A 22,500-nucleotide genomic window follows, 5' to 3' on the forward strand; every position below is an offset into this window, starting at 1 on the left:
CACGCACGCACGCACGCGGTTCACCGCGACGAACGCACTGCAGTCAGCCCGCGCCCGAGCTAGTCGCACGCTTCCACTCGCGCGGCCTCGGCGAGCGAAGTGAGCTCGCAATTAACACACTGGCCCGCCCTCCTCGAGAAGACAGGTGAGCGCGTGTTTCCCAAAAAGGTGCGTAAGACGTCTCTTGAGAGCCACGGAAGACCTGGTCGGCTTCTCCCTCCCTCCCTGTCGTCTCTTCCACATCATGTATGAGGCGGCGCGGCTTCTTTTCTTCTCCCCTCCGCGGCACCTCTCGCTCTGAGGCAATAATCAAACGCATTGTGTCTGACACATGGCTCATTACAACCGCCGCTCGCGCCCCATCTGCATCAAGCACTCCGGTGGCGCCTTTATGCTAAAATAAGTAGCGCCGCTGCTCGAGCAGCCGCGCGCGGCCAGCCCGGTGAGCGGGGGGAGCGGGGGGGGGGCCTCGCGCCGGCCTCGCTGAATAGCCCATCGCGCGCGCCGGCTAGAGAACGTCAGGCCACGGTCGTTGTCGGCTGCCTTGCAGCATTGTGTGAAATCTAGCCTAGCCTTTTATCGCCGCGACACTGTCGGGACATATAAACACACGTAGCTTAGGTGCTGTTTATACGTGTAATATTTGCCGTTAAAAAAATCCCCATACGGCCGAAGTTAGCGTTGTGGCGTGTTTGAGTTGTGTAGATGTGGTGTTATGCTGATGTTCGACGCATGGACTGGCGCACGGATGTGGCTGTTCTCTGTGGTGGCCACAAAAGAATGATAGGGTGTTTTCTTTTTTGTGGGGGGGCGGTGGAGAGCCTGGCACTAGCCGCTCGTTGTTACAGCATGAATGCTAGCGAGCTGCGCGCTGTCGCGTTTCCTATCTGCCGGGAGCAGATGGAGGAGTCGTCAATGCTGACACAGTCAGCTTTAAACCCGCGCCAGATATTTACCATGGAACGCTATGTACAACACAGGACTGTCATGTTAATGATTTGCGCAGCAGCATTTAAAAGCGCGAGAAAGAGAGAACTACCAATAGTGCGCGTGCAAAATGTACAGACACAACAAGTTCACAGGCTAATCCCGTTGCTTCAAAGGGTACACACACACACACACAAACACAGGTGCACACAAACACACAGACACATACATATTCTCGCACACACAAACATACGTATTCGCGCGCACACACAAATACACGCGCAAGCATGAAACACATGCACACACACGAGAGAGCCTAGCTGCCTGGCTTCGCTCAGCACTCTCCGAGATAATTTTCTGCTGTCTCAATCGTCTGGTGTTCTTGGGGAAGCATGTGGCCTGCCTCCTGCTTGAAGGGCTGGGAGACAGACAGACGTTTAGCTAGAGGTGGACCAGTTGCACCGCGGACGCCTCGATTCCCTGTTGCGTGAATGACGAAAACGGGCCGTCAGCGACAGCCTACCTACACGCCTCAAGAATAAAGCGGCGGACGCGCTATTGCTGGAAGGAAATCTCCCACTTCAGGGTGTTTCATAAGACCTCTCGTCAGCTTTGGATTTTTAATGGCCTATAATGTTAATAAAAGATTCCCTATTTAAATAAAGTCTTTTTTTTCTACAAATGTTAATGAGGTCATACATTTAAAGTTTTTTTTACTTTTGTAGATAGTAACATTGTTTATTTATTTAAAAAAAGTCATTTTTCTTAAACATACAGGCTAATGCAGGTCCAACTGCCTTTAATTGGATCTAATCTGTGTTGTTCTATGTGACAGATTGCATGGCCTGAGTGGAGCATCTCAGTTTTATTCACATAATCTGTGGCGGTCTGAAACTGGCTCTGCGGGTTAGGGACCACACGGATAAGGAAATATCGGACGTTTCTGAGTCTTTGTGCGTCTGCCCTCCGAGCGCGTCTTTTTCCGTAGTCTAACTGCCGGTTTAGCATGCGTGTGTAGGGGGTGGGAAACAGCTGCCAGGCTGGATGGGCTCTGAGAATGTGCAGCGCCTATTTGTGCGGGTATTAAGGAGGCTGCGATTTATTTTTGAATTCTTTCCCCGTGTCATGCAGGTTCAGTTTGTCTGGGCACAGGTTACACTGTGATTCCCACAGTATAGGGATGGCACTTGTGTTCGAGATGACTTTCTGTGCAGGCAGAGATGGCTGTCTGAACATTCTCTGAATAGGCCAGGACTTGTGCCCTCTGCGGCTCGCGCGCCGGTGTGGGTGTTAAGTCTTTTTGTGTGTTTTGTTTTCCTATCTAAATGCCTAACCTATGCGCAGCGCGTGGCGGTGTGTTTTATGGTCTTACTTATGTAGAGAAAGCTCCGTTTCGTGCGCGAGTCCCTCTTTATTACTGTTGCTCTATATTTGGGAGTGCAACCGAGAAGTGTCAGAGTAGATTTATCGACGAGTTACGCAGATCACAACAGGGGCTTTATGAACCCATTTACATTTGGCTCGTATCATTTATCAAGCGTGTCACGGGAGATCGGCACCGCCCTGTCCAATTGATCGTACGTAAGAGGCCGCGTGGCTTAGCCTGTAACCGGATCAATAATTACGGACACCAAACATTAGCGCGAGGCGGCATCGCCATTAAGGATTTTCAAAAACAGGCTACCTTCCCCACCGGGCATGATGTCCGAGCACGGATAACACCAAATTGGGCAGAGTAGATGGCCTGCCGCTAACGCAGTCATATCGGCTCTAATTCCTAATCATCCCGGGTGGGGGGCGCGAGGGTTTGACACGCATGTCAACATCAGCCTGAGCGGCCCTAATTGTCCTTTTACCAAATTTGCATATCATTAGATTAGATTTACCGGCGACTGTCATACCTTCCTCTGTAAAACGGTGATTTGAACGTGAGGAGCGTAGCCAGAGCCTGGCACGCGGCGGTAATGCGGTTTCACGGTGTGTCCGTGGAATTCAGAAGTAGAAGTGCGATAATTACGTCAATTTGACGAGTGATTAGTTATGAGGCTAACAAATGAATTACACTTCCAGCAGTTCTTTTCACAGCTATCTGCGCCACGTTGGCCAGTGGTTCCTTTAGACGCACCCCCCCCCCCCCCCCCCCACCAAACAAAAACAAAGAAACGCGCACGATGTATAGGCCGCCCGACGCTCGCTCCCACGCGTGCTCTCTCTCACACCCCATTAGTCGTGCAAACGGCCAGACCGCACACTGAGCACCCGCCACTTAACGGCCACATTTACCTACACTTCCCCATAAACCCTAATGCAAAGTAATACACATACACACGCACGCACGCACACACACTAAACGGCGGCGCAGCACTTCTTTGCAAAAACCGCAATCAAATTGTGATACGTTTCACATTTACCATGTTAAAAGTCATGCGTGATTTTAATAACAGTGACTGCATTCACACGCAATCAGCGCAGCCTCCGCGTCATTTTTGTGTCTGCTATATAAATGGGTTTTGGAAAACACAGGCATGGGCTGTTTCTCCTCCGCCGCCGCCACCGCCGACAAACGCCTCCTCCAACGAGCGCTACCGCGCTCTACCCGCACCGGGCCTGCGACCCGGGACGCGTGTTGAACCGCGGCATGCGTGCAATGAATGTACAGTACAGTGGCCTAGAAGAGTGTGTCGGCTAAGCGAATAGATAATAATGATAGCGGTGATTATAATGATGTTCTAATATAACTACATAATTAGGTTATTTGCCTCGGATCAGGGCTGTCTCTAAATGAATAGCAGGAAAAAGGAGGTATATTAGATGAGAGTGATGTTCAGTTTAAAATTCATGCTGAACTCTCTCTCTCTCTCTCTCTCTCTCTCTCTCTCTCTCTCTCTCTCTCTCTTTCACTTCCCCTCTGCACTCCATCCTTTAGCTACCCTTCCCCCAGTATGGAATTAGACTACCATCTCCACAGCGTTCAGCAAAATATTACGCTCCCCTCCGATAGAAAAGAAACAGGGATGTCAGTAGTGTTGGATATGAGGGTAAGACCAGTCATGAGGCACTGCCAAGTCCCACTGGTCCGCTCTCCTCTGTCCATCTCTCTCACTCGCTTCACTCTCGGCCTGTCCCTTACCCTCCGTCTCTGTCCCGTCTCTCTCTCTCTCTATCTCAGTATCTCCAGTCCCTCTCTCATTTATATGGCTGTTTCTCTCCCTCTCTCCCTCCGTCTATTTATCTGCGCGGACCACAGGAGGGCTATTGTGCTGAGTACAGACAGAGGCAGGATCAAAAGAGAAGGGTTGAAAGACATTTTTTTTTCTTATTAACAGCTCCAAAAGCAGGAGAAAAACAGACCTCATGTGGCCCTCACAGGAGTGGGGGGGGGCGGGGGGGCACACTGGCTTTGTCCATTAGCAGCACACTGAGAAAGGTGCCTGTGAACATCTCCATCTGTTTATCCACACCTTCCTCCACCCCCCACCCCCCACCCCACACACACACATCATGATATAGCAGGACCTTTGCTCTTTCAGCATATGTTCGAAGGCTTCTGAAACTCTGTCTGTCCTTCACATCAAACCGGCAACGTGTTCCCAGCGTCACGTCTTGATGTTGCTTGGCCGTGGTCGTCGCCATGGACGGGAACAGATTTAACAAACATATGCGTGTTGTATAACACCAGCACGCAATTATGTATTATGTTTTTAAACTTGACGCTTGATAACAGCTTCACTATTGTAATGTGACAAATTGCTGCGACTTATTTTCTAGTCAGTGATCATGTGTGTTAATAGTATCACTGTGCTAATGGTGTTCTGATTCAGTTTTTTTGTACAACTATCTGGTGAAGGAGCAGTTAGTTTTCCCTCTAAAAGGATTCTCTCTCTCTCTCGCTCGCTCTCTTTTTCTCTCTTCTCTCTCTTTACTCATCTTTCTCTGGCTTCTGCCAATAAGAGGCCCAGCCTTGTTAGTCACACTAGTTAGTCATCTTGACTCTTACATGTTTGTGTGTGTCTCCCTCCCTCCCTCCCTATAGCTTCTCACCCCTACGCAATTCATCTTTTCTTTTCTCTCTCTCTCTCTCTCTCTCTCTCTCTCTCTCTCTCTCTCTCTCTCTCTCTCTCCCCCTCTCTCTCCCCCTCCCTCCCTCCCTCCCTCCCTCCCCACCCACCCTTCTCCCCCTGTCTCTGAGGCTGGTGGTTGTGGGTTGGTCTGTGTCACAGGAGAGGAGAGTAAATATCAGAGAAGGTCAGGAGGAGGAGAGGGGAGGTGTGGGGCAGGCAGACGGAGTGCTAGGAGGCGGGGACGGGAGCAGCACCAGCCATGCGGACGGAGCGATGAGTTAGACGCTGGAGCGGAGAGACGGAATGGAAGGGAGTGGGAATGAGAGAGGAGGTGCGGGCTCTCTCTGGGTCTCTCATTAAACACCAGAAACCTGCCAGTTCCAAGCAACAGCCCAGCTGTGCAGGCACACACACACACACACTACATCCAGAGTGTGTACGCACACACCAGAGCCAGAGTGAGTAGCGTGTTTCCTTTGGTTTGTGTGCCGTGTGATTTTATGGTTAAGCATACTCATTTGCGTGTGTGTGTGTGTGTGTTGATGGCCCTGCTTTTTTCAGCACAGATCTATTTTTCCCATCTATGACTTGCAAAGATTGATGAGAAGAGAGGGTAGAGGGTTAGAAGGATCAAAGTAAAACCCCTTAAGGATTCACGCACACACGCACACACACGCTGAGTCACACACCTTGGCTGTCTCCCTATAAACACGCAGCACAATCTGTCTGTTCTATCAGAGGCTCAGCACGCGTCGTATTACCTCGAGTCCTGCAGTGCCTCCATCAGTGCCTCCATCAGGTCTTCCATCAACACCTCCATCTCTGAGCTCGAGTCATGCATTGCCTCCATCAGAGCCTCTACAATTGCCTCCGTCAGCGCCTCCATCAGTGGCTCTTTCTGCAGCCCTGGGGGAAGAGGATAAAACTTCAAGAACACACCACACACACACACACACACACACACACACTCAGAGACTTCCACATTCTCCTTTATTTCATTAGGCAAATGAGATGTGTAGCATCCTTGAGGCACCAGAGACTCACCACTGTCCACTGTCTACCTCTGTCCCTCTACATGGCCATCTCTCTGTCCAGTGCCTATGTCTCCATCTCTCCTGCTGCGTTGGTGCCGGTCTATGCCCTGGCACGCGGCCTGCACAAGCTCCATGCCCTGTCGCAGGGATCTCAAGCAGGAAGAGCTGAGACACCACCTCCACCCCCACCCTCCAGCCTGGCTGGACCCGTCTGGGCTATCTCTTTGTCATCGGTGGTGGGACTGTTGAGACACTCCCACCAGGATTTGCATGAGCGTGCACTTCACTGGCAGGAAACGGAAAAAAAAAGCCAAGTGGAATGGCAGAGCTGTTACTGAACGACTGAAGTCCTGCTATTAGTATTGACCTCATCCCTCTCTCTCTCTCTCTCTCTCTCTCTCTCTCTCTCTCTCTCTCTATCACGTTCTATCTGCACTTCCCTCTTTGTGTCTGTCTTGTTCCCAGGTTCTTCCACGTTTGGAGGGTTTGAGGAGAGCGGAGGGACCCTCTAAAGTGTCTGCTTGTTACCCCTCCTCACCCCGCTCTGCCGCCGACATGGCTCCGCCTCTCTGGGTCCTCTGCACCTGCGCTATCGCCCTCAGCAACATCGTCCCCTCTGCCCAAGGTTGGTACTGTGTCCTACTCTCATTCCTGCGGCATGGTACTGCTGACTACAGCCAACTGCCCTGTGCCCGTGGGTGTGTGTGTATGTGCAGGACAACCCGTGCATGTGCACTGAGCCAAATGGTGCCTTGTTTGTGCGTTTCTCCATAAACATGTCGTACACTCTGTGTGTGTGTGTGACTGGGTGCGGCAGCTGGTGTGATGGTAACGGCAGGAGAACTCAGGCTTTGATATTTGTTGGTGTGTGTGTGTGGGGGGGGGGGTTAAAGGCCTGGGGGGGTCAAAGGAGGTCATCCAGCCGGTACCCTTCCACACGGACACTGGCACACCATCTGCTGTGCCCCAACTGGGGCCTAGGCCGAGAAGAGAGAGAGAGGGAGTGTGAGAGATGGAGAGAGGGAGGGTGAGAGAGAGAGAGAGAAACAGAGCGAGGGAGGGAGAGAAAGCAATACAGATTAGGGTATCAAAGCGATACAGATTAGGGTATTGGAAGAAAAATGAAAAAGTAAGGGTGTGTGTGTGTGTGTGAGCGGGAAGAAGAGACGTGTCTAAAGAGCGAGTCTTAAACTGCGGTGGGGGTGGAGCTGACAGAGCTGTGCTGAGCTGCTCTGGGAGTGTGTGCTGGCTATCACCCACCCAGCTTCCCGTCATCCCAGCATGGTGTGCTGAGCTGATGTACCGTGATCACTGTTCCAATGGACATGCTCTGCCCCAGCATCAAGCTGCTTCATTAAACCTGTGTGTGTGTGAGGGAGAGAGAGAGCCCAGAGCTCTTTGGCTGTGACCTACGTTTAGAGTAGTATTAATAATGCATTAGTAATCAATTGAGCGTTATCAAGGTTCCTCTGCTTCACATGGACAGCCTGCAGGAATAAGGAAGCTTTAGGTGGGCATATGGACACACACACACACACACACACACACACACACACACAGACACACAATTTCTCTGCCCTCTCTTTCTCCTCTGCCTGCACACACTAAAATTGTCCCTATACACTAACTGGCATATTCAGATTGACTTTCAAGGGCAAAAACCCAGCGCTCAGATGTGTAGCCTATGAGTGTGTGTTCTCAGATGTGTAACTGATGAGTGTGTGTTCTCAGATGTGTAACCTATGAGTGTGTGTTCTCAGATGTGCAGTCTATGAGTGTGTGTTCTCAAATGTGCAGTCTATGAGTGTGTGTTCTCAGATGTGTAACCTATGAGTGTGTGTTCTCAGATGTGTAACCTATGAGTGTGTGTTCTCAGATGTGTAGCCTATGAGTGTGTGTTCTCAGATGTGTAACTGATGAGTGTGTGTTCTCAGATGTGTAACCTATGAGTGTGTGTTCTCAGATGTGCAGTCTATGAGTGTGTGTTCTCAAATGTGCAGTCTATGAGTGTGTGTTCTCAGATGTGTAACTGATGAGTGTGTGTTCTCAGATGTGTAACCTATGAGTGTGTGTTCTCAGATGTGCAGTCTATGAGTGTGTGTTCTCAAATGTGCAGTCTATGAGTGTGTGTTCTCAGATGTGTAACCTATGAGTGTGTATTCTCAGATGTGTAACCTATGAGTATGTGTTCTCAGATGTGCAGTCTATGAGTGTGTGTTCTCCACGTGTTCGAGTGCATTAGTGCATTAGTGCGAGTGGGTTTGTGCCGGGGAGCAGGAGGTGGGTCTAGTTGAGATTAGTAAGGCTATAATCACCGCTAACCTAAAGACCTGAACCATCATCACGCATTAGTGTACACGTTCTAATACAGCTAGGCTTTAATGCCGCACACCCCCACCCCCACATTCACTCATTGGGGATCACAGCAACAGAGACAGATAGTTCAGGTTCACAAAATAAAAGTCCTCCCAACATTTTGTTCCAACCACCTGGACTTGCTAATTAGCTCAAGCCAGCGGGTAGAATTAATTAGTGAAGTCAACTGGGTGATACGAAGTGATGGATTTAACTTTATAAATCTTACACACCTTTGCAGAATAGGAGTGTGATCCCAACCTAGAATCTTACCCTCGTACCAAGTAGAGCAGCCTATTACCCCCCTACCCAACACAGCAATCTATTACCCCTCAGAGTACAGCAACATATCGCCCCCTACTCAGTACAGCTGCCTATTACCCCCCTACCCAACACAGCAATCTGTTACTCCTACACAGTACAGCAGCCTATCACCTCACATAGCAATCTATACCACCTACCTAGTACAGCAACCTATAGTCCCCAATCCAACTCTACCATCTATTTCCCCAGTACCCAACACAAAATTCTATTACCCCTCCCCAATGTAGCAACCAATTACCCCCTTGTCCAGTGTACCAATCTACTGTGATCTGTCCAACCAGTCCTCCCACCAGGTACATCACCCGGCAACCCAGTCCAACCCAGTCTCACCAACCCGGTGGTTCGCTCCCCCCGTACCAAGCACGGTGCCTCCACTGCCCAACTACTCAACATGGCCAGCTCCCAAAAATCCCAGAAGAATCCCAGAAGATTCCCCTTTCTCTTCCGTGCATGGGCTCCTATTCCCATAGACATCAGTCTCATCCCGCGTGGGCAGATTGTCTCGCGGGAGGTGCCTATCGGCGTGCGGTGTGTTTGTCTGTGTCGCGGACGAGATGGTCCGACAGACCCCATGGGTGATCCAGGGAGGCAGCGTTCCCTGGCGCCGGCAGGCAGGCAGACGGCCCGCCACGCACCTCCCCGTAACCAGGCTGAGAAACAGGGGGAGGGGGGGCGCCGGCGCCACGAGTCCACGCCCGGCCGTGAAATAGCATTAGGCCCTTTTAATAGGATGAGAGACAGGCTCACCGGCGCACGGGGAAGCTTAACGCAGGGAGGGTTTCTTTTGTGTGTGTGCGTGTGTGTGGGATTACAGAACCAGCCGCTCTCTGACTGGCCCAATCTGTCTTCCTATCGCATGTGCCTAAACCGTGGTGTTCTGCTCACTCTTGTGTAAGGGTCTTGTAGCGCGCACTCTTGTGGAAGGGTCTGGTAGCACGCACTCTTGCGTAAGGGTCTTGTAGCGCGCACTCTTGTGTAAGGGTCTTGTAGCGCGCACTCTTGTGGAAGGGTCTGGTAGCGCGCACTCTTGCGTAAGGGTCTTGTAGCGCGCACTCTTGTGTAAGGGTCTTGTAGCGCGCACTCTTGTGGAAGGGTCTGGTAGCGCGCACTCTTGCGTAAGGGTCTTGTAGCGCGCACTCTTGCGTGCTTTCACCAGCGCTCCCTCCTCTCTTCCTCCCCTTTTTGCCCTCCATGCTCCAGCCTGTCATTCCGCCTCTGAAGTCCCAGATGTTTTCAGCTCCTTTCAGCACGAGTGTTTCCTCTGATAAGTGTTTGATGATGATGGCGCTTTGTCAGACACCCCCCACCACCACCCATCCCTGGCGGCACGCGCGCGACTCGCCCAGCGCTGCGTCCACGCCCCTGCTTTCGTGTCACGAATTCACGCCCCGCCTCCACGTCACACGTTCTTCACCTCTGACACCCACCCAGCAGGTGGCTGTTGGGTGGAGAGGCCCAGTCACGCCAGGGGTGGAGCCCGGAGTGCGCCATGCCGTCTAGCTCGTGGCCGTGTGTTCAGACACATGCCTCCTCTCCTCCCGCTCTGCCTCGAGTCACCCTTCTTTCTCCTCTTACCACTCTTTCTCCTTCTCCCTTTCTCTCCAGCCCTGCTCCTTTTCTTCTCCGTCTCCTCATCTGTTTCCGTCTTAATTTTCTTAGTCAACTCCAAGCTCCCACCTCTATTTCCATCACCCTCACCCTCCGGCTCAGCGTATCTGTCTCTCTCAACGCTCTCTGTCTGTCTCTGTCTCTTCCTGTCTGCCTGACTCCAGCGTGTAGGCCTGCTCTTCAAAGCCCTGTTCTGAGAGCTTAGATCACAGGCAGGCCTGTGAGAGTGAAAGGTTAATGGATGGCCTTTGAATATATATTGGGACAGGAGGGGGGGAGGGTTACTGGGTGGCAAAGCTGGCTTCTTTCAAATGGGTCTTTGAAGATGGCACTGCGTGTGCGTGTGTGTGTGTGTGTGTGTGCATTATCTGTTTTATGTCTGCTGTTATGACATGTAGCAGTGATGATGTTCTCTGCTATATGAATGTACCTGTGTGTTGCCGTTACAGTGGCCACATTCTCATTATCTTTACATCCAGATCTCCACTTTCTCCATGATGTTACAATATAGACATGAAATTGCAGTGTTCTCTGCTGTATGTATTTATGTAAAGTCTGGGGAAATTATGGAGAGTGTGTGTGTGTGTATGCATTTCATTCTTAAATTTAATAATCGGTAGCACTAGCCCCCAGCTACCAGGCAAGGGCAGAGTTCTGATATTTTATAGAGGAAGGTTTAGGAGTGGTAAAAACAGACAGATCAGGATGAACGTAGACAACGAAAAGATGAGAACAAGTGTTCTAGGACACACACACGCGCGATTCACCCTCCAGGCACTCTGGGCAGCGCACAGTTGCTGTGTAAACCACACACTGGTATGAGCAAAGTGATGTTAGCTCCTTCCTGCCGACAGCACCACAGTTGTTTGGGACAGGGCTGAGTGGGCTGTCTCCTGAACCCTGCACAGAGCAACAGGGGCACTAGTCTTGTTCCTAGTCTGTGTTAGGGACTCATCCGTTCCAGAAGCAGACGGAGAAATCTAGAACCACGTATTCCAACTGATCTTACCTACCTCGAGTAGCCTCGGGCCCAGCATGATTAAAGCTCTTTTGCCTACGTTTGGTCACGTGACTACACGCCGCCTTTTTTTTTTTTTTTTTTTTTTTTTTTTTAAAGACTTACGGGTTTTTACTCTTACAGTCTCCTATAGGAAAACGGTTCAGTGGGACCTATAGCGCAAATTTTACACACACTTCAGACTTGCAGATTTTCCCTATTTTATCTGATTCGGACAGTTCCCGCTCTTTGCTCTGTATTTCACCGTGGAGCTGCAGGTTAGGTTACACTGTATGGGCGGTGGTTCTTGGACCGGAGCCATTTTTAGAATATGTATGCAACCAATCCCTCCCCCAGTCACATTGGCGCGGATAAGGATTAGAGTGATACGCAAATCGATACACTAGTCTGAACTTCCAGATCCGGGTGCTAGAAGAATGCTAGTTCACAATAGCCTGCCATCTACCGATTGAGGTTTAGTTACTTCACAGAAGTAACGGTTCCGTTCAGAGTGACATGCCCGTTAAACCGGTTTACTCTCCAGTGAGGCACGGTGGCACGAGGCAGAAGGGTGGGCGTGTAATTATCCTCCGCTAGGATCAGGCAAATAGGTGGACAGAGGTCGGAATGGAGATGGAACAGGACGCCATCCTCGGTTATGACTCACAACGGGGGAGCGCCATTGCTATTTTCAACCCCACGCGCTCTCTAAAACCTACTCATACTGTCTTGTCGAAAATCCCAATGCACGCGGGAGCGCGAGGGGCTATGTATAGCGTACCTGGTGAAAATACCGGGGTGTGTGTTAGTATTCCGACGCGCTATACCGGAAAGCTCGCCTGTGCTTTTCACTTGCCTCATGGTCGAATAACGTTGATATTTTAGTTCAGTTTCAGACAGCGCGCGGGCGCGCGCGCGCGTGTGTGTGTGTATGTATATATATATATATATATATATATATATATATATATATATATATATATATATATATATATATATATACACACACACACACACACACACACACACTCACACACACACTCTGAAATGTACACTAAGCTTGTAGACCATACGTATCTACACACCCTAAATACCCCCTCCATTGAAAATCAAATTTTAAACCTTGTTATGTCCATGTGTGAAGTACGCAGTCAACGTCATGGCTGAGCATTTCAGCGTTTGAACTCTAGCGTACCAATGACTCAAAAATGCAGATTCAGACGGCCACGGTTTCATCGGTCACAAATCTAGAAAACCGATCTCGTCAAGTTGTGGGGTGGGGCTTTCCATGTCAGTAGCATGATGCCACAGTGAAACGAGCAAAGGAGAGGTCAGGTGTAGTGTATTTTGCAAGCTAAGTTTCACTATTTTCAAAACAATGGCAAACACGTGTTCTATTTCTGGTCGCAAAGTTGCGAAATGAGAAAACATATTCCTTAACGTATTTCCAAAAGAATGAAAATCAGAGAGGCATAATATCAGAGGCGCATTTTATTTGGGAAAGTCAGGTCCCAGCCAGACGTCCAGCAGTGGCCGTTGTCCACAGTATCTTTGAAAAGGTTTTTCAGAAAAACCGTACGTTGAGGATTTGGTGCTGTGCCATCAGTTTATCCCGGGGACACAGCAAGTGTGAGCCAACATGAGGGTCAACTACAGGGTTTTTCTTCTTGCGTTTTATCCCTTGACAAATCTGCAGCGTGCTAGACAATTTCCGACGTTAGCCTGCTGAGTTTCTCCATGACTCATGTCAGATGCTGACAAGACACTTTATACGACTCGGAGATGTTAATGAAGAATGTTACAAAAACAACAACAACTGTGTGTCAGCCAAGCCGATTAGATGACGGCCATATTCATTACGAGAGTTCTGACACTTCTTCAGACTTCGGGCTTGTTCATGAAGAAAGCGTGTCAGGATAAAGGGCGTGCTCATGAGAGGCTAGCGTTAGCGTTAGCCAGGTAAGGCTAATCCAGGCGTTCAAAGCGTTTCGTCCTATCGGTGCTTGTGGATGTTTACCTTTACAACACGTTATTAGCTGTCTGATAACCGAATCGAACCAAAAGCTCTTATCTGTTCTTGTTACATTTCTAATGTCGTAGAGAGTGAAACCTGAACTAGCTGTTAGCTGTGTTACCGTTCTGACACATCGGCGTGTAGGCGACCCCGTACCGTGTGCTCTTCTTCTTGTGATTCACGTTCCAGGTCAACGGCAGGTTCTCTTATATAACCACTGACCGTTGTGTAGCAGCGATTAGGAAAACAGGCTCAGTTTTGTGTTTGATGAGCAGGGTTGAAGGTGAGCCGCTAAGATAGAGCTGGGGTGGGTGGAGACAGAGGTGGGCCCTATTTGCATATTCATAAATCTGCGCTTATTGAACGAAGGCAAACGTGTAGAGTGCACGTTTAAGATATTAGGAGATTTTTTTTCTTCTGGGGAACAACTTATAAATATGTAATTTTGTCAAACAGAGATGTGTTTTTAGGCATTTAATTGATGACAGGAGAGGGACTTTAAGACACTTATGTCTATGATCCTGCACGCCTCGAGACTATATTTTAATATCTCTCAAGCTTGGTATACACTGACAGTGTGTGCCAGTGTTGGTGCAGCGCGCTCTGACACCAAGGCGCCCTTCAAAGCAGGTGACGCCTCCTCCCCCGTGCCGGTCGTACTCAGCTGCTGTGGCATTCCGATGTATAAACACTCACCATATGCCGAACACGCCGGCTTCGGTCGCATGGTCACGAGTAACGAACGTGTCGCTGTGCTTTAAGCACATAAACACATCGCCCGTGGTGCAAGGGAATTAAAAAGGGGCGGGAGGCACCGTGCGCGAGGAGAGGCTGCGCATCAGTGTGTGGAGAGGTTAATGAAGTGACTAACGGAGTGACAGGGCAGCCGACTAACACCCGTCCCCCCTGACGGACTCCTGGATGGGGCGGGCTGCACCCAGAGGGGCCTGTCTTCCCGACACCCGTCCCTCCTGACGGACTCCTGGATTGGGCGGGCTGCACCCAGAGGGGCCTGTCTTCCCGACACCCGTCCCTCCTGACGGACTCCTGGATGGGGCGGGTCGTGTCTCCTCTTGACAGACACCCAGCCATCTGTGGTGCCGTCGGGCCTGCTACGTCTCCTCTCTCCCACTCTCTCTTTCTCGTTTCCTCTCTCTCTCTCTCTCTCTCTCTCTCTCTCTCTCTCTCTCGCACTCTCACACACCCACACACACACTGTAAAAAACATACTCTCTCCAGGCTCTACCTCTGTGGGTGTGTAAACACTGTCACATACCGGGGTGTATAAGTTCAGCTTCAAAAGTAAAAGTCCTGCCAAGATAAAAAAAAAAAGAAAAAAAAAAAAGTAAAAGTCCTACTGGCTTTAACCAGCTTTAAAAAATGCTAATAATTCTGCCTGCTCAGACTGCAAATTCAGGCAGTGGAAGGAAAACTTCCCGGGCCTGAACCTGTGGTTGCATGCAGCATTACAACACACAGCTAGCCCTGTTATGTGGAAATGTGTGTTTGGTGATTCTGGACTCTGAGCCCACGGCCTTGTGCAGGAGTACGGGAGTAGGACCCGTGAAGAGGGAGGGGCCTTGCAGAAGTGAGGCAGCATGAGCTGAATGAGAAAGCATGAAGTGTTGATATTTTTGTGAAACTTGAGTCACTGTGATGAGAACCCGGAGAACTTAGTGCAGGAATCTGGGTTTTGTTTTTTTTTTCAGAGGACACAGAAGGCGCAGAATAACATCCTTGTTAAACATAGTTATGATACTGTATGGAGGTAAAGAGATATGATTACTAACAGTTACATAACTACCATCCTTTGTGTAGTAGTTCACCAACATGTTTAATTATAGGCTACATGCAGTGAGTCATAGCTGGCTCCGCCCTTTCCTGCTGGAAGGGGTGGTGGAGTGTCAACCTCACGGCGCCCAACCCCCGTGCGCCATAATGTTTTCAAAGCTGTGCACAATAGTGTAGACACATCTGTGCTATTTTTGCAGTGCAGCATTCTGGTAAGTGCAGCTGTTGAAAAGGCTGATGGAAATGTGATTGGCTGAGGAGACGATCGCTACACCCTCTTTTCTCTGTATACATCCTTGTGACAACAGCAATTGCATAGGCTGCTGTGACTGCCTGGAGGAAGAAAAGGACCTCTCTCTCTCTCTGTCTCTCTCTCTCTCCCTCTCTCTCTCTCTCTCTCTCTCTCTGTCTGTCTCTCTCTCTCTCTCTCTCTCTCTCTCTGTCTGTCTCTCTCCCTCTCTTTTTCTCTCTCTCTCTCTCTGTCTGTCTCTCTGTCTCTCTCTCTCTCTCTCCTTGCCCCATCTCTCTCTCCCCCTCTCTTTTTTTTCTCTCTCTTTCTCTCTTAACTCCCCCATTTCCCACTCTCTCTCCATTTTTCCCTCTGACCTTACTCTCTCTGCAGTGTGCTCTCGCCGTAGGCTTGGCAGTGCCAACTCTAACACCGGCGTTGTTAGCTCCTGCCGCCTGGTCTGCCAGAAGCTCTTCAGCAGGGCTGGCTGTTGCTGGATTTACCCTCGGCCCCGCACACTTTGTTTATATCCTGTGTTTGCTGCTTCCTGAAAGGGTGAGAGTAACTCTGAAAAAATCACAGTAGTTTCTCTCCCCTAGCCTCTATTTTGTGAGCTGGTTTGTGAGCTGAGGTACTGGTGGGGTGATCTTCTCAGGCAGGAGGTGTTAATCTTCACTCTGTTTCTTCTGGGCCAGTGTGTGCATCTGCTGTCTTCATAAACACAAAGTTTCTTGTTTTGTTTTTTTTGTCAGGCATTCTGACAGCCCACCCCCACCCCACCTCCAACCCCTCCCATTCATCAAAGCCTCTGTCTCGTCCAGGCCACGCTGCTTGTTTTTTTTTCTTCACTTGCTGCCCACAGAGCTCTGCCCCTCACCTCTTGGGCCTAGCGTGAACGAGATTGAGGACGAGGAGGCACTCAAGTGTCCACCGCGGTGACTTTGACAGGGAGGGGGGTGCGCGTGTTATTGGGGTCTGTGGGGGCCGTAATTGGGTTCTGCGCGGGTGATGGCGGGACCCCGGGGCCAGGCGCGAGTGATCGTGACCAGCTGGCAGGCTCAGAGAGCGCGGGGTCCCTGGAGCCCTCCAGCCGCTCCACCTGAAGGGGACCGCGGCCCTCCGCTAAAGGGAGGCTTTGTGTCCTTATCTCTGCCTCTCACACGCCCTCCTCCTGCTGTGGGTGAAGGCGTAATCGCTGTGGGCGAGGGGTTCGTTCTTCAGACATGCGGCACCTCTTCGCCTCTCCGCCTCTCCATCTCTCCCCCTCATGCCGTTTTTCTTCACTTCTTTTTCCATTTTTTCCATTCCATTCTTTTTCTGCCTTTTTTCACACTTTGTTTGCTCATTTATTTGTTCTCCCGGATTCTGCCTTAGCCCCCTGTCTCTTTCTCCCTCTCTCTCTATCCCTCCCTCTCCCTCTCTCTCTATCCCTCCCTCTCTCTCTCTATCTCTCTCTTTCTCTCTCTCTCTCTCTCCCTCTATCCTTCTCTCTCTCACTATTTCTCTCTCTCTCCCTCTCTCTCTCGCCCTCTCTCGCTCTCTCTCTCTCTCTCTCTCTCTCTCTCTCTCTCTCTCTCTCTCCTCTGGACTTGTGTCAGTTTGGCTCTCCCTCACTCCTTGGCAGGGAACCCGCCCACTCAGCCTCATCTCTTGCCTGGCCTCCTCTCGTCTCCTCTCGTCTCGTCTCATCGTGACTCTCGAGCGGTGGCATGGAGCGGCTCCTCATCCCGGCTCACCCTCTGTCCCTCCACCCTCTCCACCCTCTGCTCTCCTCCCTTCGTGCCTCGAGCAGGTCTGTTGTTCTCTGGCTGCGGCGGCCATTTTGGCTGTGCGGTTTCAGAGGAGAGAGCTAAGTGCTAATCAGCCATACTGCAGCTGAGATCTGTTCGGAAGGTCCGCACTCCCGAGCCAATCATGGCAAGGCTGATGGAGTCCTTCCTCAATGGGCTGCACTACCTTCCCTGCAGTCTCACACACTTCACTATGGGTAGCCACACTTCTACTATTCCCTTCATCAGTGCGCCAGTGATTGGACGAAATCACCTGTAAGGTACGTCACTCCTCTGATCAGCCACAGTTGCTGCGCTACAGGAAAATGTGGCCCACAAATCCGGGTTCAGTCCGGGTTTTCTGTCCAACTTCCGTGCCGGTTTTCAGTTAACCGAATGGTTTATGGACCTGTTTGGCCTCTGGGCCATCACATGTAAATCCGGGTGAAAGGGCAAAGCGGAACGGCTGCATTACCGTCCCCCGCACATTACATCACTTCCTCTAGTAACTACATCACAGGCTACATCGTCAGCTACAACTACATCTTCGCTGTCGTGGTCTTTCTCTAGCGGCTAGGTTTCCTTTCATATTCACCTCGGCTGATATCTTGGGAGGCTGTCGTCACCCTCAGCCCGATTAATAATTTAGGGTGGCAGAGAGAATCATGGAGCGCAGCAGAAATTCAGGACGACTTCCAGCGCTCTCCTCGCCGTCAACGCTCACGTGATCTCCGTGTTGGCTAGATTCTCCCTCAACATGCGCAGCTGATCGCTAGCTCCATTCAGCAGAGGGGTATATATGAGTCGTTAGCGGATCAAGTCCTGCGCGCGGGCACTTGTTACGGTGCGAGGCGGAGACGTTGGGATCTGGCGTAGACTCCGACTTGGTAGAGTTAATGGTGTGTTCCAGGACGTGGTCTCCCCTGCCTGCGTCTTCTCTGGTCTTTCCATTCATACAAGGAGGTGTGTGTATGTAGGTATTTGTGTGTCTGTGTATACACACAGCATGTGTGTGAGTGTGTGTGTGTGTGTGTGTGTGTGAGTGTGAGTGTGTGTGTGTGTGTGTGTGTGTGTGTGTTCGTGTCTCAGGGTCCTGCTCTCTCCACCCTCAGGCTTTAATTACTGTATTTGGATAATGAGTCAAATCCAATCAGCCGTCTCCTCTACTCTTAATGAGAATGGGGTCTCCATTAGGAAGACACCAGTCTCAGCTCCTTCACACCAGCTGCCCCAGAGTGACACGTGCGCCTCCCCTCCTCGACCTCACCTCCTCACCTCCTTAGAGAGAGAGAGAGAGTGAGAGAGAGACAGCAAGAAGGGGATGGATACATGCTTGGAGAGGAAGCGTGTGAGAGAGGGAGAGAGGGAAGGAGAGAAAGAAGGAGAGTAAAAATAAAGGGAAGGCAGAGAGTGTAAGGAAGCTGAAAAGTAGGAAGAGAGAGGGCACGTGCCTGCGTGTGCCTGCGTGTGTTTGCGTGTGCCTGCGTGTGTTTGTGGGATTAAGTTCTCTACAGAACTTGCTTGGGCCCTGTTTACTGCATAAAGTTTCCCTGGTCAAGGTATGAGCTAGCAGAAATTGTAGATTAATGAAAAATGAAAGGAAGAGAGAGAGAGGAGGAGAGAGTTAAAGGTTAAACAGGCTGGTAAGTCAGCTCTCCAGCAAGTCTCATATGCCCATTGATACCACTATCAGCTCTTTACACACACTCCTAGTCAAGCTATTCACAACCTCTCTCTCTCACACACACACACGCACACACACACAGCGCCATCAGACAACTATTAGAACAACTGTATATAAAGCTATCTGGAACAAATGCATAAATGTCTCTCTCTCTCTCTCTCTCTCTCTCTCTCTCTCTCTCTCTCTGTGTGTGTCTCTCTCTTTCTAAGCATTCGTTATCTCCAAAATAAACCCTAGAGAAAAGACTTTTTCATCTATTGTTTCTAACATTAATTATTTATTTACTTTTTATATTTAGTTCACGTGTATAAACACATATAACAGAAGAAGAAAATCTGAGAAAAGAAATCACACTGTAAATATTCCTGATCATTGGAAAAATGATGGCTTTCTCTGTTTATCCCCTGACAAGCCACAATTTTCCTATGGATTATTCCAATTAGCCCCTGCGGTCCCATCTGTGGTGCTGTGGTGTTTTAGATAGCATCTTTGTAGGTTGGGAGAGCTTGTCCTGGAGCTAATCCAGTACTGTCCTGGAGCTAATCCAGTACTGATGGACGATGTGGGCCAGCAGGTGAGCACTGTGCGGGAGAACACAGATTAAGATGGAGACTGATACCAAGGCGCTGGAAGACAGAGATTAGCCACTGATGCCCGCCTTCCTGCTGCTGGAGGCTCATGGGAAATATAGGCAACTAGCATGGACAGATGTGCTGAATCTGAATTCAAGGTTTGTGTGTGTGTGTGTGTGTAATGTGGAGCGATTACAAGGCGGCTGGTTTCGTTGAGAAGAGCGAGATTTATTAGGGGAGAATCCAGACTCACAGTAGTTAGAACAGTCCAGGGTCAAAATACCAACACGGAGAGAAACAGGATAAAAAAGAAACAAAAACATGAAAAACATGAAAATAACTAAACAGGCTAAATAGAAACACACTAAAACAGGACACGGCTAGCGTGAACACACAGGCAGCGTGAACACGACTAGAACAGTAACACACAGGCAGCGTGAACACGACTAGAACAGTAACACAGGCAGCATGAACACGACTAGAACAGTAACACAGGCAGCGTGAACACGACTAGAACAGTAACACACAGGCAGCGTGAACACGACTAGAACAGTAACACACAGGCAGCGTGAACACGACTAGAACAGTAACACACAGGCAGCATGAACACGACTAGAACAGTAACACAGGCAGCGTGAACACGACTAGAACAGTAACACACAGGCAGCGTGAACACGACTAGAACAGTAACACACAGGCAGCATGAACACTAGAACAGTAACATGAACACAACAGGCTAGAACTACCACAGGCAGCACAAACATGACAAAGGCCTGGAATCACAATGATCAGCCACAAGACTGAACACACGCGGGGTTTAAATGCATGTACTAATGAGGATCAACAAGACACAGGTGACACCAGTGAAAGGCGAGGAAACTCAACAATGGAGAAAAGCAAAATAAAGACATGAGACAGAGTAACCATGATGACAGGATGCTAGGGAGTGGCCAGTTGTGACAGTGTGTGTGTGTGTGTGTGTGTGTGTGTGTGTGTGTGTGTGTGTGTGTGTGTGTGTGTGTGAACACTTGTCATACATGCACTACATATTGGAGTGCATGTGTGCATAGTAATGCCACCCTTCACATATTCAGTTTTGACTAATGTCCGTATAACCAGTAACCAGCCTGGCTGCCCCGTTTTCTCCGTCCACCCTACTGACTACACCTTCCCACCCTGCTCTTTGTTCCCTCCCTCCCTCCTTCCTGCTCCCTACACCTCCCTCCCTACACCCTAGACCACCCCCCCCCCCCGGTCCCCACTAACGATTCGCCTGCACAGCTGGCCGAAGCTTTGCGGTGGAAGATGTCTTAGAAGAGGCGTCCAGGCGAGAGCAGCAGGGAGACAGCGAGCGCAGTGTGCTGGAGAGACGCAAGGGACAGGCAGCTGCTATTCCCGGGCTGAGGCCCCCTCTGCATTGAGCCAGACTTGGGTGCATCCTCCTCTGAATGTGCAAATCTGTCAGCTGAGGACTGGCTGTTACATCAGTCTTTCGGAGAGCACTTTGAGGTGTACAACAGTTGACGGGCGTTCAGCACCACGGAGAGCTCCCAGCTTAGCTTGCTTGTCTAAGGCCTTCCGCTAGTCAGGGACAAGGTTTCCCGGTGCGTAGCGGTGCCAGCCGAGTTTGAACTGTGGTGCCGTGCGAATGCGGACAAACTGGGCCTTAATCTGTCTTTTACCGTCACCTCGGTCCTCCGGTGCTCACTGGCGGGTAATTCTGGCTGTAAAACTCACCAGCAGCTCTGCCCGGACTCCACTGAGCACCACGGAGAGTTCCGGCAGGCGCGTTGTGCCGTGGGCTCCGAAGGCAGGGGCCAGGACTGGCGGGGGTGGAAGTCAGCACTCTCCGCTCCTCAGCAGCTCTGCTCTTCTTCTCTCTCCTTCTGTCAACCTTTCCTTTTGTCACTTTTTATGTCTCCGTTCAGTTTCTTCTGTTAACACGACCCTGTGAGTTCCTCTCTCTCTCTCTCTCTCTCTCTCTCTCTCTCTCCCTCTCTCTCTCCCTCTCTCCGTGCTGAATAGAGTGGAGCAGGTAGGAGGTGGCAGGTGTGGTGAAGCAGGTGTGGCTGTTCTCTGTCTGCTCTACAGCTTATTAGCTGACAGGGAGCTGAAGTGAGGCCTCCTGTGCCATGTGTGAGAAAGTGTGTGTGTGTACGAGAGAGAGGCGGGTGTGTGAGAGAGTGTGTGAGAGGGTGTGGGTAAGAGAGTGTGTGTGTGTGTGTGTGTGTGTGTGAGAGAGAGAGAGGCGGGTGTGTGAGAGAGTGTGTGAGAGGGTGTGGGTAAGAGAGTGTGTGTGTGTGTGTGTGTGTGTGAGAGAGAGAGAGGCGGGTGTGTGAGAGAGTGTGTGAGAGACTGTGTGTAAGAGTGTGTGTGTGTGTGTGTGTGTGTGTGTGTGTGTGTGTGTGTGTGTGTGTGAGAGAGGGGGTTGTTTGAGAGAGTATGTGAGAGAGGGTGTGGGTAAGAGGGTGTATGTGCTTGTGTGTGTGTGCGTGTGCATGAGTGTGTGTGTGTGTGTGCGTGTTCGTGAGTGTGTGTGCATGCGTGTGTGCGTGTGCGTGAGTGTGTGTGTGTGTGTGTGTGAGAGAGAGAGGCGGGTGTGTGAGAGAGTGTGTGAGAGACTGTGTAAGAGAGTGTGTGTGTGTGTGTGTGTGTGTGAGAGAGGGTTGTTTGAGAGAGTATGTGAGAGAGGGTGTGGGTAAGAGGGTGTGTGCATGCGTGTGTGCGTGTGCATGAGTGTGTGTGTGTGTGTGTGTGTGTGTGTGTGTGTGTGTGTGTGTTAGTGAGTGTGTGTGCATGCGTGTGTGCGTGTGCGTGAGTGTGTGTGTGTGTTTGTGTGTGTGTGAGAGAGTGTGAGTGTGTGTATTTCCAGATGGGGGAGGACACACTCATTCCCAGCTTCTTACCTGCTCATTATGTAGACATGCTGCTATACACTCATCACCCATCATACTAGCACAACTAACATGTTGCTCTCTCTCTCTCTCTCTCTCTCTCTCTCTCTCCTCTCTCTCTCTCTCTCTCTCTCTCTCTCTCTCTCTATCTTTCACCCTCTCTCTGTGTCTCTCTCTCAGTTCACTTGGCTTTTCTGCTGTTGCAGCTATGACCACGTTTAGCTACTTTTAGCTCTAGTGT

The 22,500-nt window shown here is 50.3% G+C and overlaps 1 protein-coding gene across 4 annotated transcripts in view; it reads left to right on the top strand.

Annotated features, from left to right (window-relative positions):
• adgrl1a (adhesion G protein-coupled receptor L1a) overlaps window positions 1-22,500 on the top strand; it is a 108,434-nt gene that overhangs the window by 40,440 nt on the left and 45,494 nt on the right. For all 4 annotated transcript variants that reach the window (XM_035525300.1, XM_035525302.1, XM_035525301.1 and 1 more), the window contains exon 2: window positions 6,488-6,647. In XM_035525300.1, the coding sequence (XP_035381193.1) occupies window positions 6,578-6,647 (70 nt within the window). In that variant the 5' untranslated portion in view covers window positions 6,488-6,577. The remainder of the gene's footprint in view (window positions 1-6,487; window positions 6,648-22,500) is intronic.

This window comes from Electrophorus electricus, chromosome 4 (assembly GCF_013358815.1).
Source record: "Electrophorus electricus isolate fEleEle1 chromosome 4, fEleEle1.pri, whole genome shotgun sequence".
In the NCBI taxonomy this organism is placed as follows: domain Eukaryota; kingdom Metazoa; phylum Chordata; class Actinopteri; order Gymnotiformes; family Gymnotidae; genus Electrophorus; species Electrophorus electricus.